This window comes from Phacochoerus africanus, chromosome 1, assembly GCF_016906955.1.
Source record: "Phacochoerus africanus isolate WHEZ1 chromosome 1, ROS_Pafr_v1, whole genome shotgun sequence".
NCBI classification, from domain to species: domain Eukaryota; kingdom Metazoa; phylum Chordata; class Mammalia; order Artiodactyla; family Suidae; genus Phacochoerus; species Phacochoerus africanus.
In genome coordinates, this window is record NC_062544.1 from 83,831,746 (window position 1) to 83,857,719 (window position 25,974).

The 25,974-nt window shown below is 42.3% G+C and overlaps 2 protein-coding genes across 8 annotated transcripts in view; one reads left to right on the plus strand and one right to left on the minus strand.

The window, feature by feature from the left end:
* Nucleotides 1-2,532: 2,532 nt before the first annotated feature.
* DPH3 (diphthamide biosynthesis 3) lies at nt 2,533-6,576 on the minus strand. Of its 2 annotated transcripts, XM_047768855.1 has the most exons (3): nt 6,338-6,573; nt 5,741-5,815; nt 2,533-4,778 (listed from the first exon to the last, which is right to left on the minus strand). In XM_047768855.1, the coding sequence occupies exons 1-3, from the start codon at nt 6,443-6,445 to the stop codon at nt 4,713-4,715; spliced, it is 249 nt and encodes an 82-aa protein (XP_047624811.1). In that variant the 5' UTR covers nt 6,446-6,573; the 3' UTR covers nt 2,533-4,712. The 2 variants fall into 2 exon arrangements, with proteins under 2 accessions (XP_047624811.1, XP_047624819.1); XM_047768863.1 differs by lacking the exon at nt 5,741-5,815 and having other exon boundaries at nt 6,338-6,576.
* Nucleotides 6,577-6,756: 180 nt separating this feature from the next.
* OXNAD1 (oxidoreductase NAD binding domain containing 1) overlaps nt 6,757-25,974 on the plus strand; it is a 40,512-nt gene continuing 21,294 nt past the window's right edge. The window contains exons 1-5 of one of the 6 annotated variants that reach the window (XM_047768804.1): nt 6,758-7,171; nt 8,263-8,409; nt 12,577-12,732; nt 15,030-15,147; nt 15,429-15,492. In XM_047768804.1, the coding sequence (XP_047624760.1) occupies nt 15,038-15,147; nt 15,429-15,492 (174 nt within the window). In that variant the 5' untranslated portion in view covers nt 6,758-7,171; nt 8,263-8,409; nt 12,577-12,732; nt 15,030-15,037. Of the gene's footprint in view, nt 7,172-8,262; nt 8,410-12,576; nt 12,733-15,014; nt 15,148-15,428; nt 15,493-25,974 lie in introns of all 6 variants that reach the window. The other 5 variants (XM_047768841.1, XM_047768813.1, XM_047768794.1 and 2 more) reach the window with 5 other exon arrangements.

The following is a 25,974-nucleotide window of genomic DNA, read 5'->3' on the forward strand; positions in this document are numbered from 1 at the left end:
GAACTATAGTTTTGTGAGGACATATTCCCAGGGGTGGGATTGCTGGATCATATCGTACTTCAATTTTTAGTTTTCTAAGGAAACTCCATACTGTTTTCCATAGCGGTTACACCAACTTACATTCCCACCAACAGTGTAGGAGTGTTCTCTTTTCTTCACACCCTCTCCAGCATTTATTATTTGTAGACTTTTTAAATGATGGGCATTCTGATTGGTGTGAGGGTAGCACCTCTTTGCAGCTTTGATTCGTGTCTAAAAATTAGTGACTTTAAGCATATTTTTCATGTGCCTCTTGGCCATCTGTATATCTTCTTATATTTAGGTCTTCTGACCATTTTTGATTGGGTTGTTTGTTTTTGTTGTTGTTGCTGACTTGTGTGAGCTATTTATATATTTTGGAAATTAAGCCCTTGTGGATCGCATTGTTTGCAAATATTTTCTCCCATTCTGTGGGTTGTCTTTTTGTTTATGGTTTCCTTTGCTGTGCCAAAACTTGTAAATTTGATTAGGTCCCATTTGTTTTATTTTTGCTTTTAGTTCTATTGCCTTGGGAAACTAACCAAAGAAAACATTGCTACAATTTATGTCAGAGAATGTGTTGCCTATGTTATCTTCCAATTTTGTGGTATTGTGTCTTATGTTTAATTCTTTAAGCCATTTTGAGTTTATTTTTGTGTAATCTAACTTCATTGATTTATATGCAGCTGTCCATACACAGCTGATTGGTACAGGCCAATATCAGTAATGAACTTAGACACAAAAATTCTCAGTGAAATACAAGCAAACAGAATCCGAAAGTACATTAAAAGGATCATATACCTTGTTCAAGCAGGACTTATCCCAGGAATTCATGGATTCTTCAATATCCACAAATCAATCAGTGTGATACAATGCACTAACAAACTGAAGAATAAAAACCATATGGTCATCTCAATAGATGCAGAAAAAGCTTTTGACAAGATTTAACACCAGTTTGGGAGTTCCTGCTGTGGCTCAGTGGATTAAGAATCCGATTAGTATCCATGAGGATGTAGGTTCAGTCCCTGGCCTTGCTCAGTAGGTTATGGATCCAGTGTTGCTGTGAGCTGTGATGTAGGTCACAAATACAGCTTGGATCCCACATTGCTATGGCTGTGGTGTAGGCCAGAAGCTGCAACCCCAGTTCAACCCCTAGCCTGGGAACTTCCATATGCCAAGGGTGTGGCCCTAAAAAGTAAAAAAAAAAAAAAAAAAAACCCAAAACACACCAATTTATTTTTTCTAGTTCTTTTTACCAGTAACTGCATTTCTGTTGATAACCCTTCTTATTTCTTTCAGTATTTTCACTATCTCCCTTTTTAACTCAGCGTCCATTAGACGAGGTCTATTTCATTGTTCTCTCACGGGAATTCTCTTGGTCTTTTAACTGGGAGTTGTTCCTTTGCTTCTTCGTTTTACTTGTATTTCTCTTTCTCTGTGAGTTTAGGAGAAACAATGATCTACTGTGGTCTTAGAAGTCTATTTATATGCAGAATCATCCCTGTGTAACTTCTGTGGGTTTACTATTTTTGATGTGAGGACTGTTTTTAGAATGGATGCCTTCCACCTCTTTCTTCAGTGTGTTAGTGTGATAGGAGGTATGCAGGTGAGGCAGCTCATGCCCATGATGGCAGTAGTGGCTCATGCCTGCCTCCAGAGTGGGGGTGGGGTGGGGTGGATGTCCTGTCATCTGATAGCATGCTTGCATGGAAAGAGGCTCCTATGGCAGTCCTGCCCTTCCCCTCATGCATCTCCCCACAACAAATGGGCCTTGCAGGCCCAATATTCTTGGGCTGCAGTTGTGGCTGCACCACACCCCAGCCCCTTCAGGCTATCTCTTATGGCCAACCCTAACCCCTGGTCTGACCCAGACCCCACCTGCACCAGTGGATGAGTCTCACGCTGGGGAGCTCAGGGCCATGGCACCAACCTTCTGAGCAGGTCTCTCTCCGTTTTGCCCTCTGCAAACTGGTTGCTGTGCTCCAGTTGCTGTGAGGCTGGAGTTCCTGTCGTGGAGTAGTGGTTAACAAATCTGACTAGGAACCATGAGGTTGCAGGTTCCATCCCTGGCCTTGCTCAGTGGGTTAAGGATCTGGTGTTGCCGTGAGCTGTGGTGTAGGTTGCAGATGCGGCTTGGGTCCCACATTGCTGTGGCTCTAGTGTAGGCCGGTGGCTACAGCTCCGATTGGTCCCCTATCTTGGGAACCTCCATATGCCGAGGGAGCGGCCCTAGAAAAGGCAAAAAGACAAAAAAAAAAGAAAGAAAGAAAAGAATGTCAACTATTTTTGCCTTATTGCCACAATTCAAAGCTATTTTTTCCTGAATAACAATAAAACTTCAGAACCAAAACTCATGTGGTCAAACTATAGAAAGAGTGGCAATTTCTTTCCTATTTTAAAACTTACTGTTCATATCAGAAACCTACTTATAATATCCCAAAGAAGGTTAGCTTTCCACCTCATATAAAATCACACTATAACCTTTTAATACATAACACTGGGAAGAATACTGCATGAAAACAAAGGGATATAAATAATCTTTTATTTAGCATGCCAATACAATTTATTCTGGTAATAAATTAATATGTACAGTTATCAAAAATGTTGGGTGCTTTCCACAAAATAAGGGTCTGAATGTATACACTAAAGTACATGCATGATCGTTGTAGATCATGTTTAGTTTAGAAAGGTTTCAATTATCATTCCAGCTTCTGCAAACTACAAAGCCTGAAATTATAGTACTGAGTTTGAAACCCCCTGAACCAGTCTCCTAATTGTACAGATAAGGAATCCACTAGCCTTGCCAAAGATCACAAAGCTAGCAAGAGACAAAGCCTGGATTACCATCAGTTCTCAGAGGCTCTGAAATGTCTGTTAAGCTAAACAAGGCACACACCACATAGAATGCTAGTCAGACCTTCAAGACCTGGTTTTACCTTCTGCTTAACATAACATTAAATCCTGATATGTGTTTTTGTGGTTAACAGATTTAGCGATTCACTTGCTTTGGAAACAAAATTGTTCTCATTATCAGTTTATTCATCGCCAGTGCCATTTGCTTCTTTTCTCCTGGGACGTCTGGACTTAGGGAACTTCTTCCTGCTCTTCTGTGCTCTAGCAGACTATGACACCAAGAATGTCTGTTATTGCCTGAAATTCCTCATCAGTTACTGGTATCTACAAAACCTCAGTTTCCCATTGCAGCTCATCCCCAAGGGTCAACACACACCCTGTTCTGTTCACCTGAGCCGTCACTGCTTTCAAAACAACTGTGGATTACCCCTGGGGCATCAGTGTCTCAAATGGGGATGGGGTTTCTCCTAACATGAAGCATGTGCCATATAATAGTTCATATAATGTACCAAGCAGTCCTGGCATTCAATTTTCGGTGGTTAATTATGTCTCAGCCTAATGGCTCCACATAGCTATGCTGCTAGCAGGGAGAAAAAAAACACTTGCCTGTTTTAATTTAGATCCTCAAAGAGTGTGTTCAGCACATTTATCAGTTAGTAACAGAATGTTCACATTTTGGCAAGCTATTTTTCTAACTGCAGGAGCCATTCCCCAAACAACCTGCCAGACATTGGTTTAACTTTATATACACATAGCAAAGGTGTGTATATAAAGGGAATTCTGGAATTTCTATATGAGTGATTCTATTTCTTGCTACTCTCAGGACTGTAGCAAAGGAAGACTGATAGCTTATCTTTATATGCTTTTCTCCAGGGCAAAATTTCTCTGCAAAGAGTGAATGTCTGATGTGGTTGCAGCTTATAGAAGTTCATCAGATGAGCCTCAAGGCATATTTTTTTTTTTTTTAGGGCTGCACCCTCAGCATATGGAGGTTCCCAGGCTAGGGGCTGAATTGGAGCTGTAGGCGCTGGCCTATACCACAGCCACAGCAATGCCAGATCCGAGCCGTGTCTGTGACCTACACAACAGCTCAAGGCAACGCTGGATTCTTAACCCAGTGATAGAGGCCAGGGATTGAACCTGCATCCTTGTGGATACTAGCCAGATTCATTTCCACTGAGTCAGGATGGGGATCTCCACTCAAGGGCATATTTAACTAGAAGAGGCATCTCATTTTCAAATTCATCTTCAGCAAAAACAGGTGTTGTATAACGGAAATGGCATGCTTAACAGAACACAAACATTTGACTAACTGCTAGCTCTGGAAGACTGGCATGGCTAACTGAAGGTGCAATCCTGACTGACAAGAGGCAACTAATTTCCTTCAGTTTAGAACAGCAAAGATGATGTGAAATTAAATAAATGGCTAGTTTTAATAATCTTAATAACCAACTAAAAAATAAAATCCCTTTTTTAAATTAAAGAATCTTAATGACTTTAAGGTAGATAATGCTGTTGTCAGATAATGAAATTAGGTGTAAGTTATAAAAGCAACAAAACTGAGGGAAAGAAAGCACTGATTTGAAATTATCTTACGTGTGGATGGAAAATTAAGAACACTTCCAATTTTAAAGTTCTAAGCACAAAACCTGGGTATGTCATGTGGTGAACTTGCTTCTTCAATTGGAGATGAACCCAGCCGCCAATGGAAAGAATTCACACTCTAATGAACAGCAAACTACAAAATGATGGTCCACATGAAGAAGCCAGTGACTCTGCATTTCATTTTTCCACCTTGGCTCATTCCCAAAAGTTCAGGCTTTGAAGTCCCGAAGTCTTCTTTAGCATTTAACTAGTTCTTTGTTGGTGGAAGGGGCTGGGACTGTCTCTCCGCAAGTAAACTGATCCTAAGGCAGAACAAGTAATTACATTCATCACCAAATGTCTGTGTCACAGATGCATCAATAGCAAACATTTATTTTGTTACAGATTCAATCCAGCTCTATTAATGTAAGTTTTTCCATTCCTTTACCACTCATCCTCATTCAATGAGTCAATCTCAGCACCAGAATCATCATCTCTACTTAATAAGTAATCACTAATATTCACCAGATACAGAGCAACCTTCTTTATTGCCTTCCCCAAAGCAAAATGAGTTAACGAATTTGAGTTTTTAAAACTTTAATTTATAATACAGCTGCTTATTAATGTTTTTTTCCTGTTTCTTTTTGCTTTTTAGGGCAGCACTTGCTGCATATGTACGTTCCCAAGCTAGGGGTCAAATCAGAGTCACAACCACAGCAACTCAGGATCTGAGCCGCATCTGCGACCTACAATCACAGCTCACTTCAAAGCCCTATCCTTAACCCACTGATCCAGGCCAGGGATCAAACCCACATCCTCATGGATACTAGTCAGCCGTAACCCACTGAGCCACAACAGCAACTCCCTTATTAATGGTTTTTAATATTTGTTTTAAAAACATAGCATTTACATAACACACTATTAGGTTTTCTTTTTTTTTTTCCTTTTCTTTTTAGGGCCCCAGCCGCGGCATATGGAAATTCCCAGACTCAGGGGTGAATTGGAGCTACAGCTGCCTACACAACAGCCACAGCAATGCAGTTTCTAGGCTGTCTGCAACCCATACCACAGCTCATGGCAACGCTGGATCCTTAACCCACCGAACAAGGCCAAGGATCAACCCACATCCTCATGGATCCCAGTCGGGATCACTTCTGCAGAGCCACAATAGGAACTTCCCCAATAACACACTATTAGAAAACATTCTCCTGCGCTGACGTATCACAGGCAGACTGCTCTAGGTCCTTGCAACCCTCCTCCCACCTTTTAAAATTTGACCCCTTACTTTGTCATAAATCACTTTAATAATGAGTGAGCAGCTAGGGCACGTTGCCACGTCTTCCCCATTCTCCAAATCTTCCTACAACAAAATCAAACATCGTATGGTCAGCATAGTCTTCCCTTGGTGACCTCCTCCTTCCCCCAAACCTCCCACCTCTATGGGCAAGCTCCTTTGAGGTTGGCCTCCCCACAAAGCATGTGAGAACCAAAAGCACCTTCCAAGAGAAAGGCCAGCCCCACTCTTCCCTGTAAGTGTCATTTGGGGGAAATACCTAGGAGGGTGAGTCAAGGTTCAGTGGCCTCAAAACCCTTAGGAAGACAAAAACACGTCCCTTCCTCCAAAGGAGTATCCCAGAAGTGGATCCTTAAGTGGATAGCGAGAAGACTGATGCCCCTCGCCATCCACACCCTACCCTCCCACCACCGGGCCGACTAAGCCAGAACTTGTGCCCACTGATAGCGCAGAGTCATCAACTTCGGTGGAATTCAAAAACGAATAAAGAAGGACGTGGGTAACTATAAGCCGCGCGGATTTATGGCAGAAACGCGGCAAAGGGAAAGCGCGCCTGCTCCGAATTGCCGGGCTGGATTCTGTAGCTACCTTGGTGATGCAGAAGTTATCCCCACACGGGCAGGGGTAGAAGTACGTCTCGGAGTCCTCGTCATATTGGAAGTCCTCGATCTCCACTTCGTCGTGAAACACCGCCATTGTCAATGGGACAAGCAGAAGTCTCTCACCTCCGCTGTCCGACCCACGCCGGGGCCAGACCCAACTTCTCGGGCGCCTGCCCAGCCGGCGTCGTCACCGCCCCCTTCCCCGGCGCAGGAATGACCGTTTCCGGCGCATAAACAATGACGTAACTCTGGGCTTGAGGCCAAATGGGTGACCGGGTAGCGATCACCTTGGAGATGGCTGAGCTAGGGGGCGGAGACTTGAGTTACCGGCTCTCTCTGCTCTGTGAGGTCTCGCACCGCTCCACCCAGAGGACGACAGCGACCAATGAAATGTGGGACTCGCTTGTGCGGCTGCTGCGTCACGTCCGGGACACAGGAAGCTCTCCGGAGCCGGGGGAGGGGAACTTGGCCCGGGAATTAGAACTGGGTCCCCGCGGCAAAAGCGGGAGCGGAGTGGAACTTGCTTACTGAGTGGGTATGGAAAGTGCGGCTTCACTTCGCGCACCTTAGACCTTAACCAGACCCCGAACAAGGCCGCGGCCGGCCTAAGTGGCCTGCACCCGGCCCTCAGCGCTGCTAGGGAAAAGCGGGCGTGGTTTGCTGCATCTGAGGCGGCGGCGGGAACAGCTCAGCCTCTTGGACCTCTGTCCCTGCCGCCCCAGTGGCGGACGAAAAGCTCCCTTGGAGTTTTGATTCACTGAGTGACCTTGAGGTCCGAGCGACGCGTAGTTTGTAGTTTCGGCTGCACTCGGCTATTCAGGTACATCCCGCTTCTTCCTCACCCCAGATTATCTTCAAATGCTGTAATTTGGGCGAAAGGACCAAGCAGGATCTGTTAGGCAGGTGGAGTCCTCTTTGCCAAGCATGTAAGATTCTTAACTACAGTCAAGTGTTGCGCTAATTGTAATTCTTCCGTCAACCCTGGGAGTTTAGATGTTATTCCGTATAATTAATCTTTAAACTGAGATACAGAAAGTCAAGTATCTCGACTAAGATCACATACCTAGGAAATGAAGAGCCTGTATGTCCCCAAAGCCTAGGAACAAATTTCTTATATGAACCAGAGTTTCTTTCTGCGAAAGAAATGGCATCAACATGCGTAGTTATTATCTTGTGGCCTTTGTATACCTTGAAGCGGAGTGCAGATGAAAGGTCGTTTGTCTTTGGAGCAGTGCTTGTTCCTGTTGTTGTAAAACGGGGTTTCCTGGGGTATTACTCCGTTGGTAGGCATTTATTCAAATCGTGGTAGAGACAGAATGCAGTGAAAGAAGAAATGCTGAGAAACAGACGATAATCTAGCTCTGGGAGCTGGATATTTACGTTCTTTGGGCCTTGCTTCCTCATCTGACAAAAAAAGGTTGGATTAGAGATGATTTACAAGATTCTTTTCAGATCTAACATTCTACTTTTGCATGGAAATTACAACTTTTACTTGGTTCAGCAGTCACTTCTGTCATGTTTAGTTTGTATTTAAATGATACATATGCATAATACATATGTCCACAGCCCTATGCTTATTTATGTGTACACACTCAAATGTTTGCATGAAGTTATCAGTTTTGTGCACCCTAAAGTTCCACCTGGTTTAGGCCTTTTAAGGCTTGAAAACCTAAAGGCAGAGGACTCTTTGGGAGAAGATTTAGAAGTGACATTAAAGGGGTTCATAGATTATTTCAGAGGCCTCACAAACATTCCATTTTGCCTAACTGGAAATCTGCATAGCAGTTAGGAAACATTTGTTAAACATTTGTTAAGCTTGTTGAAGTTTAACTGGGATGATTCTGTTGTGAGCAAAGGAAAAATTCCAGCAAAGCCTATGTAGCTCAGAGGCTGTTGCCTGTATCTTTGTAGACACCGGTATTTCCCAGGTCATCTCTTGGAGAGAAGACAGGAGAGGCTCCAGTGTCAGTTCTGTAGTCCCATCCCAGTGATCATTTTGAGGTTGGGAACCATCTTTAGTTCTTTACTACTTTTGGCATAAGTACCTGCAAAATACAGGTGAGCCTTTTTTTTTTTTTTTTTTTTTAAACACTTGCTCGTTTGTTTTTGCTGAGCCTGTGGCATGTGGAGGTTCCTGGGCCAGGGATCGAACCTGTGCCACAGCAGCAACTGGTCTGCATTGACAATGCCAGATCATTAACCCACTGCACCACAAGAGAACTCCAAGATGAGCCATTTTTGAATGTACAGAAATGGGTGCAGTCATATTTGGTTTATGGAAGTATTAATTGGTAGACCTTTTAGAAAGCAGTTTTAGAAAGGATCTATCAAAAACAAGTTGCTAGGGAATCTTAAAATCTGAGGTTAGTAAACCTAAAAGTTTACAGGAGTTGGGTAATTTTTCTTTATATTTTTTTTTTGGTAATTTTCCAACTTTTCTTTGTGTACTGCCTAAAATGGAAAAAGAAAAATCAGTGAACTGCTTATTAATAATAATTAACACTGTGCCAGACCCTATACCAAATGATTTACATGCATCATGTCATTAAAACAGCTCAGTGAGGTACAGGTATCATTAATCCCATTTTCAACACTGAGAAACCTAAAATTTAGGGGCTTAAGTTATAGCTGCTGGCTTAAAAGGCAAAGCTGGTAAGTGGCAGTAAGCTACGGTGAGAACTCAAACCTGTCTGACCCCAGAAACTAGGCTCTTAATTACTTTTAATGCCATCTTTGGTACATAGTGCTTGAAGCAGAGCCAAATTAAACAATCCTGGAGCTCTGCCCTAGTGTTCTGCAGACTCCTGAGTTTCTGCTAGAGGAGTGCCTTTTCCCTTGAGACCTAGATTTGGGGGTCTCCTTGGCCTTCTATACTACTTCTGTCCTGCCATCTGTTCCTGTACCCCTTGTCTGGCCAGAGGTGGTTCCCTGTATGGTTCTGCCAGTTTGAGTTCATACTGTGCTGAGGAAAGTAAAACTGTAGCCAAACCTGTGATGGATTATTTTATGTCACCTGGCATTTTTTTTTTTTCTTTTTTGTCCACTCCATGGCATATGGAGTTCCTGCACCAGGTACCAGATCTGAGCTGCAGTTGCTGTGGCAACACTAGATCCTCTGCTGGGTGGGTATCAAACCTGCATCCTGGTGTTCCAGAGACATTGCTGATCCTCTTGTGCCACAGCGGGAACTCCCACCCAGCATTTTTAAATAAAACATTACAGTGGCTGCTAAACTTTATGTTTATTCCTGAAAGGGAAGAGAAACATTAAGAAACATCTGGACTCTGAGAGCATGACAAAAGCAGGTTTACTAGGTGCTATATAATTATTTGAGATCACATATTTATGGTTTAAAAATAATAATTTTTAAAAATCATGACATTACCGATTGGGAAAATAACAGTGACCAAAATTCTGAGCATGAGATTGTATTTAGTACTGTGTCATACTTAGGTATTAGCAAACAGATCACGCTGGGGAATTAGTTATTGGCAATATCAACCCATTGTTTCTCTAGATTGTTTGGCAGGGGTCATGCATTTGGATTGATTTTTAGGAATGCTCCTGCTCACCAGGTATTTCCACAGATGCCTCACATTCCAATGTGGTAGTATTGGCATTCCCATTTAAAAATGGAAAAGGGTGATTTACTCAAGGTCGCAAAGCAGAAGGGAGTCAGATCTGAGCCCAGTTCTGCTGGTTCTGAGTTGAGTGCTCTGTAATAATTTGTATTCAACTCAGGTCCCCTCACCAAATGTCAGAAGCCCCGGTGCATCCTCAGTGGCACCTAGCATTCTAAATCAGCAGGTGCCGTGCTAGCTCTGTGAGTTTATTTCAGTGCATTCGTGCTTTTTGAGGCATTCTTGGTTTTTCTTTCTCTCACTGCTTGCTCACACTTCAATCTATCAGCAACTGAGAGGGCTCTAATTTCAAAATCTTTTCCATGTTCATCTACTTCTGTCTTAGTTTTAGCATATCTTATAACCAAACTTCCTGCTACTACTCTTGCCCCTCTATGATCTCTTTACAAGGCAGCCTGAGTGATCCTTTAATGTAAATTAAATCTTGTCTCTCTACTGTTTTATTCAAACCCTCTAGTTGCTTCCCATCGCCCTTGGAAGAATGTCCACAGCCTTCCTGTGGCCTGCTGTGGCCTGGCAGGTGTCCTCCTGCTCAACCATATCTCCTGTCCCTAGCTCACTGCTCTCCAGTCACACTGGCTGTGCTTCTTCAAACACACCAGGATCATTTCTGTGATGGGACCTCTGCTCCAGTGCTCTGCGCTTGACACCTACTTGTCTGCCTCTTCCTTATCACTCAGGTCTCAGCTCAGATGCCTCTTGAGGGAGAAGTTTCCTGATATTCCCCCACCTACGCTGTCACTCTTATTTCCTTCATCACACTCATTGTAATCTGTGTGTGTGTCTTGTTAATTATCTGTTTATTATTAAGGCTTGTGATAAAGGCCTCACAATAGCAAGGGTCTTGTGTCTTCTTTATTGTGTCTCCAGGCTTAAAATAGTGCCTGGCACCCCAGTAATTGTTAAGCAGTATACATACATATATTGAACATACATGTGTTGAATATACTTATTTTAATACGTTTGAACCAAAACTAGTATAGTTCATTCTAAATCTTAAATTTAATCTGTTGTAGTAATTTTTTTTTGGTCTTTTTAGATCCACACCCATGGCATATGCAAGTTCCCAGGCTAGGGGTCAAATTGAGTTATAGCTGCCAGCTATATACCACAGCCACAGCAACGCCAGATCCAAGCCTCATCTTTGACCTACACCACGGAGCGGGGCCAGGGATCGAAACTGCGTCCTCAGGGATACTAGTCAGATTTGTTTCTACTGAGCCATGACGGGAACTCCATAATTTTTTTTTTTTTTTTTTACTGCCTAAATGAACATAGGTTTTGCTTTACATTTATGATGCTTCTCTTTGTTTGAGAAATAAAATAACTTGGTGAGGTAAGGCTCATGAGGGTACATTGATAGAATATTCTTTTCTGTATGGTTTTAAAAATTACTTAAAATATGTTAATTTTCTATATTTAATTAATTCTTATCTTGAGTATATAAAACCATTGGTCATATTTCAAAATATGGGTAGTTTTTTTTTAATACCCTGTTGCTTTGGAAGGTACACAATTTGATTTTGAAAATACCCTTTATTTACCAGTAGGTGGCACTCTTGGTCATGCTTACCATTGTTACAAAATAAGATGTAAGTTTTGGTTTTTTTTTTTTTTTGCTTTTTGTAGGGCCACATCTGTGGCATGTGGAAATTCCCAGGCTTGGGGTCCAGTCGGAGCTATAGCTGATGGCCTACACCACAGCCACAGCAACGCAGGATCCAACTCGAATCTGTGACCTACACCACATCTCACGGTGACACCGGATCCTTAACCCGCTGAGCAAGGCCAGGATCGAACCCGCAACCTGGTGGTTCCTAGTCGGATTCGTTTCTGCTGCACCACGACAGGAACTCCAGATTTTAGAATTTTGGAGAGAACAACTTTTATTATTATTTTTATTAAAGTATAGTTGATTTACAACATGCCAATTTCTGCTGTACAGTGAAGTGACTCAATTTGTGTGTGTGTGTGTGTGTGCACATTCTTTTTTTACATTATTTTCCATCATGGTCTAGCCCTGTGCTATATAGTAGGACTTTATTGTTTATCCATTCTAAATGTAATACTTTGCATTCACTAACCCTAAACTCCCATTCCCTCCCACACCCTGCCTGCTAAAGAACAGCTTTTAAAAATTAACATTTCTTTGTTTTCCAATTCAGTTGAGCAGTAGACCTTTGAAACAGTATAACCACCAAAAGATGTGTCTTAGATGAGGACAGCTTATTTTAGCAATAGTTTTCCAAAACATTGAGCAGAACGGGATGCCCATATTTAACTATGTATCAGTTAAATTTTTTCAGGGAAGTTGGCCTTAAATGACATGTAACCGTGTCATTCCAGCCATTGGTCTGGTCGTTGATGGGGTGGGCATCATAAGCAGCAGGAGTTTAAGACAGATCAAGCAAGGTGAAAAAGAGACACAGCAAGAGAACACTCAGACAAGAAAAGTGAAAATGGGGAGGAAGAGTGGATGGAAAAGGGGTTGTTGAATGTAGGCTTGCTTTGCAGCTAAGAGACGATAGTGCTTTTTAATAGTTTCCCCAAGCATTGTTCTTATATGTTGTCTCTGCCATTGCAGGAACTTTGTGAGAATTTCATTATTTGGAGACACTGTTTGTGTTCCAGCTGGTGTATATCCAAAGGTCCCAGTGTAATTCCAGGACCGGAGTATTGCATGTCAGTCAGTCAGCCAGCCATACACGTAATGACTTCTAAACTCTCATGGACTTCTAAAGTAAGTTTTGCCTTCTTTCTTTCAACGATGGACGTACCATTTTTGGTGTATCACATTGAGGGAGAGAAACTACATTTAGTAGTCTTACATGAGGTGAAAGAGGCCTTATACTCCCTTCATTTAATAGAGAAAAAAATAGCAAGTAGCATTTTTATCCACAATGATGCTGCATAATACTACGGCCAGAAATAGACCTTTTGGAGTTCCCGTCGTGACTCAGTGGTAATGAACCCCACTAGTATTTATGAGGACATGGGTTGGATCCCTGGCCTCACTCACTGGGTTTAGGATCCAGTGTTGCTGTGACCTGTGGTATAGGTCACAGACGTGGCTCGGATCTGGTGTTGCCGTGGCTGTGCTGTAGGCTGGCAGCTGCAGCTTGATTTTATCCCCTAGCCTGGGAATTTCATACGCTGTGGGTGCAGCCCTAAAAAGACAAAAAGAAGAAAAAAAGAAATAGACCTTTTATGAAGACTAGTTATGAAGCAGTGGCTTTTTGATAGTTGGTTATAACTGAATAAATTACATATGGACTGATATCACCACTCAGTTTATTTACTCTTGTATATTTTACTTTGTCTTCTAAAATGTAAGCTCCCTAAGGTCTTTGTTTTGTTCATTTCTGTGTCCCTAGGGCTTTCCACATGATAGGCTCTTAACAAATATTTGCCAAATGAAGGACTAAATTAGTGATGTGAAGTAGGAATGTAAGCACAGTTTGGTGGAATATTTTTATAACTAAAATTTATTACAGTTCATTTATATTGTATCTTACAAAGAACTTAGGAAATAGAATGTTCGCATGCATTTTCATTTATTCTCAAGCCAAGATAGTGAAGGACAGGTATATATGACAATATAACATGCTAAAAGCGGCCACCTTAGGCAAATAAATATTTAAAAATTGGCAAAGGAAAACAGAATGATAGGGAACAAAAAAAACTCATCTGACTCCCAATCAGTACTTTCCTGATAGGCCAGTAGTTTTTAGAATTTGAAATGTTGGAGAATCTTTCTTTCTTTTTTTTTTTTAACTTGTTATTGAAATATAACATAAACAAAAGTCCTTAAATCCTAAGAAAACTGCTTGATTGAACTTTTTAAGACAATTTTTTTAGAGCAGTTTTAGGCTTCCAGCAAAATTGAAAGGTAAGTACAGAGATTTCCCATACCCTCCTGCCCCCCACATATGTGTTAAGTTTGTTAGAATTGATGAACCTAAAATGATAGAGCATAATTACCCCAAATCTTAATATCATGGTTCAGTCTTGGTTGCTTGTCTGTGGATTTGGACAAGCATATGACATATATCCATCATTATGGTATCGTACAGAGTGTTTTTACTGCCCCCAAACTCCCTCTGTGGCCTGATGAATTTTTTTCAAAATGAAATTACTCATGAAATCATTCAGATTAAGAAACAACATTGTCACTACCTCTTCATCAAGGGTAACTGCTAACTTAATTTCTAACTTCATAGATTGTTTTTTGTCTGTTTTTGTATTTTCTGTGACTGGATTCATAGAATATGTGCTTCTTTGAGTCTGACTTCTTTCATTCTTTTCATTTACTGTGATATTTTTGATATTCCATCCATGTTACTGCTGTAGTTGGAGTTTTCTTATTCTCATTGCTGTTATCCTCAGAAAATGTGTCTGCCCCTTTCAGTTTAACAAGAAATTATTAATAACTTAGGTGGTGCTTGCTCTTTGGGTGGAATATAATTATTGGGCAGTTATAAAGTGTACTGTTCTCTTCTGTAATAGCGCAAGATTTTTTTTTTTCTTTTTACAGCTATTCTTTACAGCATATGGAAGTTCCCAGGCTATGGGTTGAATCAGAGCTGCAGTTGCCGGCTTATGCCACAGCCACCATAGGTGTAGTGACCTACATTGCAGCTCTTGGCAACACTGGATCCTTAACTTGCAAAGCAGGGCCAGGGATCAAACCCGCATTCTCATGGATGCTAGTTGGGTTCATTTCTGCTGAGCCATGATGGGAACTCTGTAATAGCGTAAGATTAGTCACATAAATTTGGTCAGAGATTTTGGAAACTAATAGAGAAAACGAATATTTGATGGCACCAGTAATTACATATGTATGTACTGTGGAGATGAGTCAATTCTAAATAGCAGCAGAAACTCTCAGGCTGAAGTTAGGCCCTTTCTATAAGCTGTTACATCAGCTTATAGCATTGCCAACAAAAATTCAAATTCTTCTTCACTGGTCCCTAAGATGGTCTGATAATTACCTACTTTTTCTGAAAATATTTTAACTTTCAGTTTGATGTTTCCCAGAAAGCACCATGGCTCTCATGATTCCTGGGTTGCTGAGAGGCGCTGTTGGTGCCATCTGCTTGCAGGCTGCTTCCTGGAGATTGACACACAGAACTTTGCGCCACCTGACTCTAAGCAGGTGAGCTGTAGCCCTCGGTGTCATTTGAGGTTGATTTTCAGAGCCTTGGCCTGCTGGTGGTCATGGGAGGCACAGCATAACATCTTGCTTAATTGTGCAGTTCATCAGTGGATTGCTGAGCTTTAGTTCGATGTGCAGATTTCCATGGGCTTTTATGTTGTATTTTGGATAGTCATGATATTACTATCCTATTTCAGGTATTGGATAGTCATGATAATAACTAATGTGATTAAGTGTTGTGAGGATAATACTTAATAACCTCATTTTACTTTCTGTTAAAGCCTAATGAAATCCAAAAGGAAAACTGATCACTTGGAGAGAACTGCGGATGTCGTTCGCCGGGAGGTTTGTATCTCGGGCCAGGGCAGGTTCTCCTAGCCTGGCAGTTTGCACATAGTTAGGACTGGCTTACAGAGAGGGCAGTAGATGAGCTTAAGCTCTTTGGAGGACAGTCAGGGAAAGTGTGTAATTTTTTCTTCAGCACTTTTTTGGACAGGGCTTACGGCCACTGATGTGAATAGATGACAGCAAAACACTCAAATTGTTCTCTTTGATCTCAGAATGAATGGATTCGTTTTTAATGAAGGGAGTGTAGCAGCGATGGAGGGAACTATCCTCACAGGCATAATATTTAGGGTTAGATTTGAAGGCTAGAATTTCTTCTAGCGCCTACATTTTATAAATAGCACCTGATCATTCTTTTCTTTAGGGTGGCGGGAGGTTTGTCTGGAGGATGTTATTGCATTCTTTGCAGTAGGAATGAATTAAGGACGTAATGACTGAATGAACGTAAGGACTTACTTATGTATTTTCTTTTTTTAATTTCTTTCTTTATTTCTTTCTTTGATGTATTTCTTTCTTTATTGTTTTGGCTTTCACTGTCCTTCCTGACTGCATTCCTGTCTCTCCTCTCTTCTCTTTCTTCTTTCTTTCTTTCTTTCTTTCTTTCTTTTTTCTGGCACCATGTCTCAAGGTCCTTGTTCTTATCCCTACTTTAGAACAATTTCTTGTATCATCAAGGGAGAAAGCACTAACATCTGAGAAAGGAAGGCAGACATGCCCTTGTTACCCTTCCCATGTGCAGATTTATCCACCACATTCAGACCGTAGAAAGGCACTTGGAGGGGTGTTAAGGGCTGGGAAATAAAGGATCCTCACCCTTTACCTCAGTGAATAACCTCATTTTCTTTTAAACACATAAACTGGATATGATCTTGCTTTTTTGAATGATTCTTCACATATTTGGATATATTTAGTCTAGTTTCATAAGTGTATTTAAACAATCAAAAAACCCTGGGAATTTTCTCATGGCTCAGTGGGTTAAGGATCTGGTGTCATCGCTGCTGTGGCTCTAGTTACAACAGTGGCATGGGTTTGATCCCTGGCCTGGGAACTTCCACATGCCAGGGGTGCAGACAAAAATAAAGCAAAACAACTTTATTTCCTATAAAGAAGGATTATACACTTTGATAAACATGGTCAGAAATTGTATTGTCAGTAGTTTAATTTTTAGAGTTAATGGTAGAATACACTTTAAAATAAAAGTATTATTTAGGCCCCGCTTTTCAAGCTTACCCTACTTTCAGAAAATGGCCTTGGGACTAAGAGTGGTGTGTTTGCGGATTCAGCTTTAAGCCAGTGTGTTTTTGAGTAGTCTGTGTAAAATTAGTTCAGCACAACAGATTTATGGATGTATTAGAAAATATACTTTTCTCACTGATAAGTCTGAAAATACTTTTTTTGTTTCAACACAAAAATGCAGATTTCTGTAAATGTGAGATTTGTTAGGATTTCTTTTTAAAAAGTGAAACCTTGCCAATTTTGAAGGAAAAAAGTTTATTTTTTTTCAGCCTTTAGGAGTTGCCGTCGTGGCTCAGTGGTTAACGAATCTGACTAGGAACCATGAGGTTGCGGGTTTGATCCTTGGCCTTGCTCAGTGGGTTAAGGATCTGGCGTTGCCTTGAGCTGTGGTGTAGGTTGCAGACGTGGCTCGGATCCCACATTGCTGTGGCCCTGGTGTAGGCCAGCGGCTACAGCTCTGATTCGACCCCTAGCCTGGGAACCTCCATGTGCTTCAGGAGTGGCCCAAGAAATGGCAAAAAGACATAAAACAAAAAAAAAAACCCCAAGAAACAAGCTTCAGCTGTACTCTTTTATGTTGTATCTTGAAGCAGGTAGATTTAAGAGTTGGGTTTGGCAGACTTTACATAAAGGGCGAGATAGTAAGTATTTTAAGCTTCAAGGGCCATGCTGTATTAGTTACAGCTCCCAGACTCTGCCCTTGTAGTGTGAAGATAGACGTAGACAACATATAATGAGGTCGGTGTGGCTGTTTTCCAATAAAGCAGTATTTATAGAACACCCAGATTTGGCCTATGAATGGATTGTAGTTTGCCAATCCCTGAATTAGAGTTGCATTTCAGAATTTTACAGGACAAAATTATTGGGACTTTTGGGGAGTTATTTTGAGCCAAGGTTAAGAAAACTACACAGAAAGTTAATGTAAACTCTGATAGTGTGATCGAACATTTGGGAGTATTAATGCCTGGAAGTCAGAGAATTAAAGGGTAATTCTAGCCATGGTATCACCTGGGAAGGGGATTTTCTCCTTTCCTCACTTCTGTTTCTCATTTCCACTACTCTACCACACAAGGTAAGAGTGGGGAGCTGGGGGAAGTTGAGTAAAGCCAGGAGGTGTCTAGGGCCATGACCTCAGTGGTATTGATTTTGGAGAGACAGCAGTGGGTGATGGCTTGAAGCAAGATTTTAATTTTCTGCTCAGGAATTGAACCTGGGCAGCCTGGATAAAAACCAGGAATCCCAGCCACTAGACTGGTTAGAGACTAAAAGCAGAATTGCCCTGATTCTTTTACCCCCTGTTGAAAGCAAGAATGTTTCAGGGAGAAAAGACTATAAAAATAGGTGTAAAGTTTATTGTTAGAAACACAGTACAACATGTAGGAGAGCACAGAATCCAGAGAATTAGTCTTATTTATCTAAGGCAGAAATAAAGCAGTAATACGCACCCAAAGGAGAAGTGAGGGTGCAGGCATCCCCCTCAATGAGGAGCGCACCAGAGGGGTGACTTAATTTACTTATATAGGGCTTTTCCTCTGGAGTCTAGTCTTCCTTTGGCCAATTATCTTGTTTTATTTTGCTACACCTGACCAGACCCAGGGCCCTCCCCTGTTCTATGTGCTCATCTCTTGGTCAAGATAGATTCCAAAGCAGAGCATGGTGGGAAGGTCTAGACTTGTTAGGGCCTGGCACCCCCTCCCTTTCTGACCCAGAAGGGTCTCTCTGCCTATGTGTAGTTGGGGTCTCCCTGATCCTGAGGATGGGGAGTACGTGACCTCTTTGTTCTGTTCAAGCAGGACTCAGCCCCCTTTTGAACCTGGCATTACCATTGTTTAACAAGTTCACGGAAGACAGGTACAAGTTATTTGCCTTATGCCTGTTGTTATTTCTGTCTTGAGGTATAGGTAGGTGGTCTGGTTGTAAATGTTTGTCCTGGAGTCCACCTATCTTCTGCCTCAAGAAGTGTAAATAAGAGGCTAGTTGCAAATGTCTATCCTGGAATCCATCTACCTCCTGCCTCAGTATAAGGCCATTAGGAGCTCCCCACCTCCCTCCAGAGGGCAGCTTCTAGCCATAGAGCAGAAGCTCCACTTAGACTTGTCAGAACGACCTTCACCTCAAGCCTGTCAGTAACACCACCTTCTTGTAGTCTCTTCCACCCCTCCTGCCTTTCCTTTGTATGGTGAGTATACTTCACAGGACTCCCCATGTCATCTGCCCTTTAGGTCCAGTTTGGGAGGCAGCCTGAGGATAGAGTGGCATTGTTATGCCAGAGGCAACAGAGTCCAGGCCAGAAGAAAGCTCCAGGTTTCTGATTCCTAGGCCAAGGACCCTGCTGCTTCCCCTGTAGGTTGGAGTGAATTGAGAATGGAGCACTGACCCACCCAGAAGTGGCCTTTCCCTTCTAGGCCTGAAGTCACCTCTGGGGGATTTATTGAATGACCGTATTTTGATGTTAATGACTCTCAGCTGGAACTGTAAGCTGTAGGGAGTCCTGCTGATGCTGGAAACTGAGCTCTGAACTGAATGACATTTGACTTTGTGTTCAGGTTTGCATTTTTTCCCCTAAGCATCAAGACTAAGCAGTCTGGGTAACCTTAGAAATGTCAAGGAGATTTATATATATATATATATATATAGAGAGAGAGAGAGAGAGAGAGAGAGAGAGAGAGAGAGAGAGAGAGAGAGGGAAATGTCGAGTAGAGAGATTGTGATGCAGTAAGGATTTCACCCAAGGAATCAGTTTGTGCTTGGTCTCTGTAGAAGACTGGCCCTCTGAGCAAGACATAATCTTTTCATGAGTAGGGTGGAAGGGTTTGGTGACGAAAGAATTTTTAAAATTACTAATTCTTATGCTTTCATTGGGGAATATGCCCCACCTGAGGCTGGGTCCTAAGGTTGTAGTGTTGAAAATTATAGGTAAGTTTCCTGATTTTGGACTCTAGTGAGACTCTGGTGCGAGTGGAGGCCTACAAAGAAGGAGGCCTCTGTAGCTACAACATCTCATGCAGTGCTGCCGTGACATAGGCACTCAGTACGTGTTTCATTTTGTAGAATGAACAAGTGTTAAACTGTGGGCAGAGAATGATGCCTGCCGTTTCCGTAAGCAAAGGATGTTGCAGTGGTCAAGCCCTCCCTGGGCCACTGTAGTGCTTCCTGACGGTACACCCTGAGGAGATTCAGGATAGAGAAAAGTAGGATACTGGCCTAGATGGAAAAGGTACACATCAAAGGAGTAATTTCAATAAACTCAGACTCCTGCATCTTCCCATGTGTAGAAAAACGCTAAATTCTTTAACTTGAGATGTCTGGTTTTTCTTTAATTAGCAGTAATCTTTTGAGGTTTGACTACCTGGGTTTTTTCTTTTTTGCAGAAATTCCTGTATATTCTGGCTCCTTCTTTACCTTTTTAGACCAGTCTCTCAAAGATATTTGAGAGGCTGTATCCTGGGCTTAAGTCTTCAGTAAGTCCACTGAATAAAACGTAATTCTCAATGTTTAGGTTGTGCTTTTTTTCTGGTATGAGTCACTTTGTAAAGGAGAAACAGATAAGATATACAGATATAGATATACAGATAGATATACAGATAGATATACAGATAGATAAGAGCTGTGAAAAATGAGAACTTGCCTCTACCCTAGAAGGCCCCTCTTCTCTAGGCCTGGAATTCGTTAGTGTCTAAAATGTATGCTGTCAGTGCTTTTCACTGACACACTTTTGTTCAAGAAATTACGTAATTGAAGAGGCAAGGCTCTTTTTCATTTTTCCCATAGGGAATCCAATCAGATGAAATAGGTTTTATTTTAAATCCAGTAGACATGTATTGGGTGCCTGCTGTAACCGAGCCCTTTCCCACTGTGGGGAAGACAGCTGCACAGGAGCAGGCAAAGCCCTTCAGTATGTGGAGCTTCATTCTGGGGCAGGTAAACCAGAGAGTGTCCAATGTGATAACTGCTGTGAAGGAAGTAAAATGGAGTCATGGGGTTAGTGGGGGTGCAGTGCTGCTGTTTCAAATCAGGACATACATTTGAGCTGAGACTTCAATGAGGGGAAAAGCCAGCCAGCTACGTAGGCAGCATTCCCAGTGGAAGCACTGGCCAAGGCTTTGAGGCAGGAATGAGCTTGGCATATTCAGAGGAAGGTGGTAGATGAGAGGTAGGCAGGGCCCAGGCCATATAATCTGCTGTGGCCTTGGATGAGGAGTTAGGGCTTTATTCCCAGGGCGATGGAAGCTTTAAAGCAGCAAAATGACATGTAGTCTATCTTTTAAATGGGTCATCTCCTTGCTCAGTAGACCACTGCAGTTTTGTTGTGCTTTGATATTAAGTTGGAGGCTACTTACTGACAGTCCCAGGAGAGATGATGGTGGCTTAGATAGGGTGGTCATGGTGGGAGTGGGGCTGATGGGATTCACAGAAGGGGCGTGGCATACAGTTAGTGAGAGAAGGCCAGGAAACCAAGAGACTTCCAGCTTTGGATTTAAATACTGTGGGAAGATGATTGGTGGTGGCACATATTTGCTAGAATGGAGAATGAGTTTGGAGGAGTGGGAATAAAGAGCTCAAGTTTGAAATAATCTGGGGTGGGAAGTGGATGAAATTACAGATGAGACAGGATTAGCCATGGGTTACCATTGAATCTGGGTCCTGGCTACATGGAGATTCATTATACTATTTTTACTAGTTTTGTATATATTTGAAGTTTTCCGTAATAGGAAGAAACTTTGAGAGATAAAAGAGTTCTGTCGAATGTGTCGTTTGAAGTTGGAAGTTGAATATACAAGATTGGAGTTCACTGCTAGTGATGAAAAGTGTAAGCCACTTAGAGGGAGAGGAAGAGGGCCCAGGCCTGAGCCGGGGGTGTGCCAGCATCTAGAGGTCAAGCAGAAGAGGAAAGGCCAGCAGAGGAGAGGGGGAAGGTGTGGCTGGCAAAACAGGTGTGTGATCAGCAGGTGTTGGTGAAGCCAGGAGGAAAAGCATTTGGAGGAGGGAGTGGCCAACCGTGCAAAATTCTGCTGCGAGGCCATCATTGGGTGGAGCAGAATGGAGAGCAGGTGACCAGAGAGTGACTGGCTTTTGTGCATCACTGAGTGAATGCCTGACAGATGGTGTTGGCGAGAACATTGGATTGTATCAGAGAGAGCGAGGGAAGAAAGTGGAACCAGAGAGTTCCTGTTGTAGCTCAGTGGTTAACGAACCCAACAACTATCCAAGAGGACTCAGGTTTGATCCCTGGCCTTGCTCGGTGGGTTAAGGGTCCAGCATTGCTGTGAGCTGTGGTGTAGGTCACAGATGTGGTTTGGATCCTGTGTTGCTGTGGCCATGGTGTAGGCTGGCAGCTATGGCTCTGATTCGACCCCTAGCCTGGGAACCTCCATATGCTGCAGGTGTGGCCCTAAAAAGACCGAAAAAATTAAGTGGTGCCAGGACCATAACTCTTAGGTTTTTTATGTGGATGGAAGCAGAGAAGTGGGCTAACAGCTGGATTAAGGAACTGGCTTGTTTTATTTGCTGTATTCTGAGAAGCAGCAAAGTACAGTGGTTAAGTGCCTGGCTTCTCTGTTTTTCCACTTACTAGCTCTGGGGCCTCAGTTTTCCCATAGGTACAGTGGGAAGGATAGCAATATCTGCCTTTTAGGGTTTTGTGGCAACGGAATGAATTACTGTATGAGACATGTCTGGCACAGGGTGAGCACAGGGTAGGTGTGTGCCAGTGATGTCCTTAGATCTGAGCGCTCTATGCTTTCTCATGGGGCGGGGGGTTGAGATGCAGGAGAAAGGATACTTGCCAGAGTGAAGGCTTGAGGGGGCCAAGGGGAGTCCCTGCGCAGGTGGACGGGTGAGTCTGTGGGAGGAGCAGGAGGGCGCATTGTCATCCCAGGCCCCCTGTTGATGGCGCATGCTGCTGGAGAGGTACAGTTGATAACAGTTGAGAGCACTGTGCGCTCTTTCCTTGTCAGTGACTTACTTCAGTAGAGCCATTTTCTTTTCATGAGATTCCCACTCATCAGATTAATAGCCTCTGACATGTAAGATGACACACTGTCCTTGATAATGACTAAGTTTCCTTCAGCTCTGAAATGCTCTGCCCTAACTGTATTTTTGTCTCAGGTCATCTCTAGTCCTGACCTTGTCTAAATTTTTAAGCCAGCAAGTGAAAGAAGTGGAGTGACCAGAGGAAGGCAGCCAATTTTCCCAGAGAAAGGCCCATTTCCTGCACAGAGACTTTTGCCACAGCAATAACATCAAAATATCCTCCATAAAACCAGCTTTTTCAGTCAGCACGATGGCGTTTCCTTTTAGATGCCGACTCCATCAAAGCATTAAAAATGTGTCCTAGTAAAAGTTGACAAATGTATTGTTATTTTATTGAACAGTAGAAGAATCTAGATGTTGTTTTATGGAAAACTTCATTTCCTGCCATGTGTTTTAACTTAGGGCATGGCTAGTTGAGGTTTCAGTTTGGAAATCTTTTGATCCATTAAGTATGAGAACAAGTACAAATGTTAAAACATACATAGTTTCTTCATTGTGTTTTGCTTATTCAGTAATAGGAAAGAAAGAATGGCATGAAACTGGAGACATGATTACAGTTCTTAATTATATGAAACTAGCTTCAGAATAAAATAGAAGATTCAGTCTTCAAAAAGATTTTGTTGTTGTTAATCCACAGTGCCAGAAATCCATATAGTGAATAGTATTTGTATTACAAAAATAAAATGTTAAGAGAGAGGCATGTCTTTAAAAATCGTGAAATATGCAGAGTATTTTGTGTGACCAGTTAGAGCAGTTTTGCCCAGATTATTTGGACTAGTAGCAATGGGTACGTAGCCGTTTGTATTATTACCAGTAGGTGGAAAGCCTCTGGGGACATTTTTGGTCATAGAGGCCATCCATATGAAAATAGGACTTCTTTAATAGAAAATGTAACTTCTTTCCCTTCGTCATTGAATTTAATTTTTGGACATTGGCAAATGATTGGTGATTGTGTTTTATGTTGTCTAGCATTTGCTTGTGAAGCATGCTCACATTTCAGCTGAAACTCTCTGTGCCTTAGCATCCCTGCCCCACCCATGATTATGAATGTCAGTTTCCCTGCAACAGGTGACTCTTTGGGATGTGTTTAAAGCTTATACATAGGTAATCAGCTGTTACAAATGAAATAATCTAGCTTTTGGTTGTGTTTTTGCAGATTATTATAGTGAAAGAAAATAGTGATTATAAAAACAAATGTTTCTTTTTTAACCTTAAAAAATGAGAATATTCATGTAATGGAGAGTCTTCTGATGATCCTTATCACTTGTCTCTGTAATAAGATATCTAAAATAGTGTGGGAAACTAAGGAAGATTCCTTTTCTGCTGAAGAAATCCCTGCCCTCCCTGACTTCTAGTTTTGAATGCGAATCTAGATTTTTTTTGTAGTGGTCTCCCACCTCCTTTTTTTAAAAATTTTTCTTAAAGCATCAAAAAGCTTGTGAATTTCTGCTAACTTCTATTTTGGAGACCACTTTTAAGTCTTTTTTTTTTTCCATTTTATGGCCACACCCACTGCATATGGAAGTTCCCTGGCCAGGGATTGAATCCGAGCTGCAGGTTTGACCTGTACTGCAGCTGTGGCAATGGGTTAATCCCTTAACACACCACACTGGGCTGGGGATCAGACTGAGCCTCTACAGTGACCCAAGCTACTGCAGTTAGATTCTAAACCCACTGTGCTACGGCAGGAACCCCTTAAGTCAATTTAAGTTAAAGAGTTTTTCAGAGTTCCCATCTTGACTCAGCAGAAATGAATCCGACTAGTATCCATGAGGACACAGGTTCAATCCCTGGCCTTGCTCAGTGGGTTAAGGATCTGGTGTTGCTGTAAGCTGTGGTGTAGGCCGGCAGCTACAGCTCCGATTCGACCCCTAGCCTGGGAACCTCCATATGCCGTGGGTGTGGGCCCTCCTCCAAAAAAGAGTTTTTCATTTATTTTTTGTGAATACTTGTTGAATCTTACTATGTATTTGACCCCATGCTTGAGGTAGGGACAAAATGGTTAAGTGCAGTGCCAGGCACCAGGTTCAAGAAGTTATGTGCGGAAGGAATGGGTGTGATCGGTTTAGTTGTACATGTAAGTGAGTGCCATTAGGAAAGGACTCTTGGGTGGTTAAGGGCCCCAAGCACAGACCTGGGTGTGAATCCCGACTTGGCCATTATTGAGTGATTTTTTTTTTTTTTTTTGGCCACAGCATTCAGCAGTTTGATGTGGAATTATTAGTTCCCAGACCAGGGTTTGAACCTGGGCTGCAGTGGTGAAAGGGTGAAAATGCTGAATCCTAACTACTAGACCGCCAGAGAACTCCCCATTTCTGAGTGATCTTGAGCAAGTTACTGAACCCTTTCTGTTTCCTCATCTGCAGAATGGAGGATAACAACACTATCTTTTGGGATGAAATATAATTATTCATATTATCCAGGTGAATTAATGGATGTAAAATACTCACCTCAGAGCCGGGCATACACCTGAGATGAACGCTCCTCAGACATTGTCTGTTATTAAAGGGGTGTGTCCATGTGAGCCTGTGATTGGTAGAGAAGTAATGGTGAGTGGGTGTGGAGGGTTCACAGCTTTGGGAATATTTGAGGGCCTTGGCCTGGAGGTGGGAGAGGGAACAGGAGATGCAGTTTAGAGGAAGCTCCTGGTGAGTAGGTGGGGGAAGGAGTTGAAGGGGTGGGAGGGGCCCTGGGAGAGGTCAAGGTCAGCTCTCCCAGGAAAGGAGAGTGCTTCAGGGTGGAAAGGAAATAGGACACATCAAGTTCAGGGAGACCAGAGAGACTAAGAACTGAGACTGGACATTGAGTTTGGTTGTTTGGGAAGACATCTGCCAACCTTGAAAGAAGACCCAGGAGAGCAGAAGACAGGTTACCTGTAGGCACAGAGGGAACAGGGCAGGTTCTGTCATATAAGAAGTATTCATAGAGATGGGACTTAAGGTAGAATTTCTAAACTAGCTTAAAAACAGGATGGCTTTTACATTTGTTCTAGCAAAATAATGGATAAGATGTGGTGCAGAGACCACCATGCTTTTATAGTCTGTATTGTTGGCCAAGAGAACAGCCCCACCCTACCCCCGGTGTGTGGTGCTCAGTCTGCAAGGCCCTGCATGGCACCACTGGTGTGATGGCATATGCAGTGAAGTGTAAGATATCATGTAATAACAAATACTGATAAATTAATTATAATTGGTGCAATAAGATACATTAGAA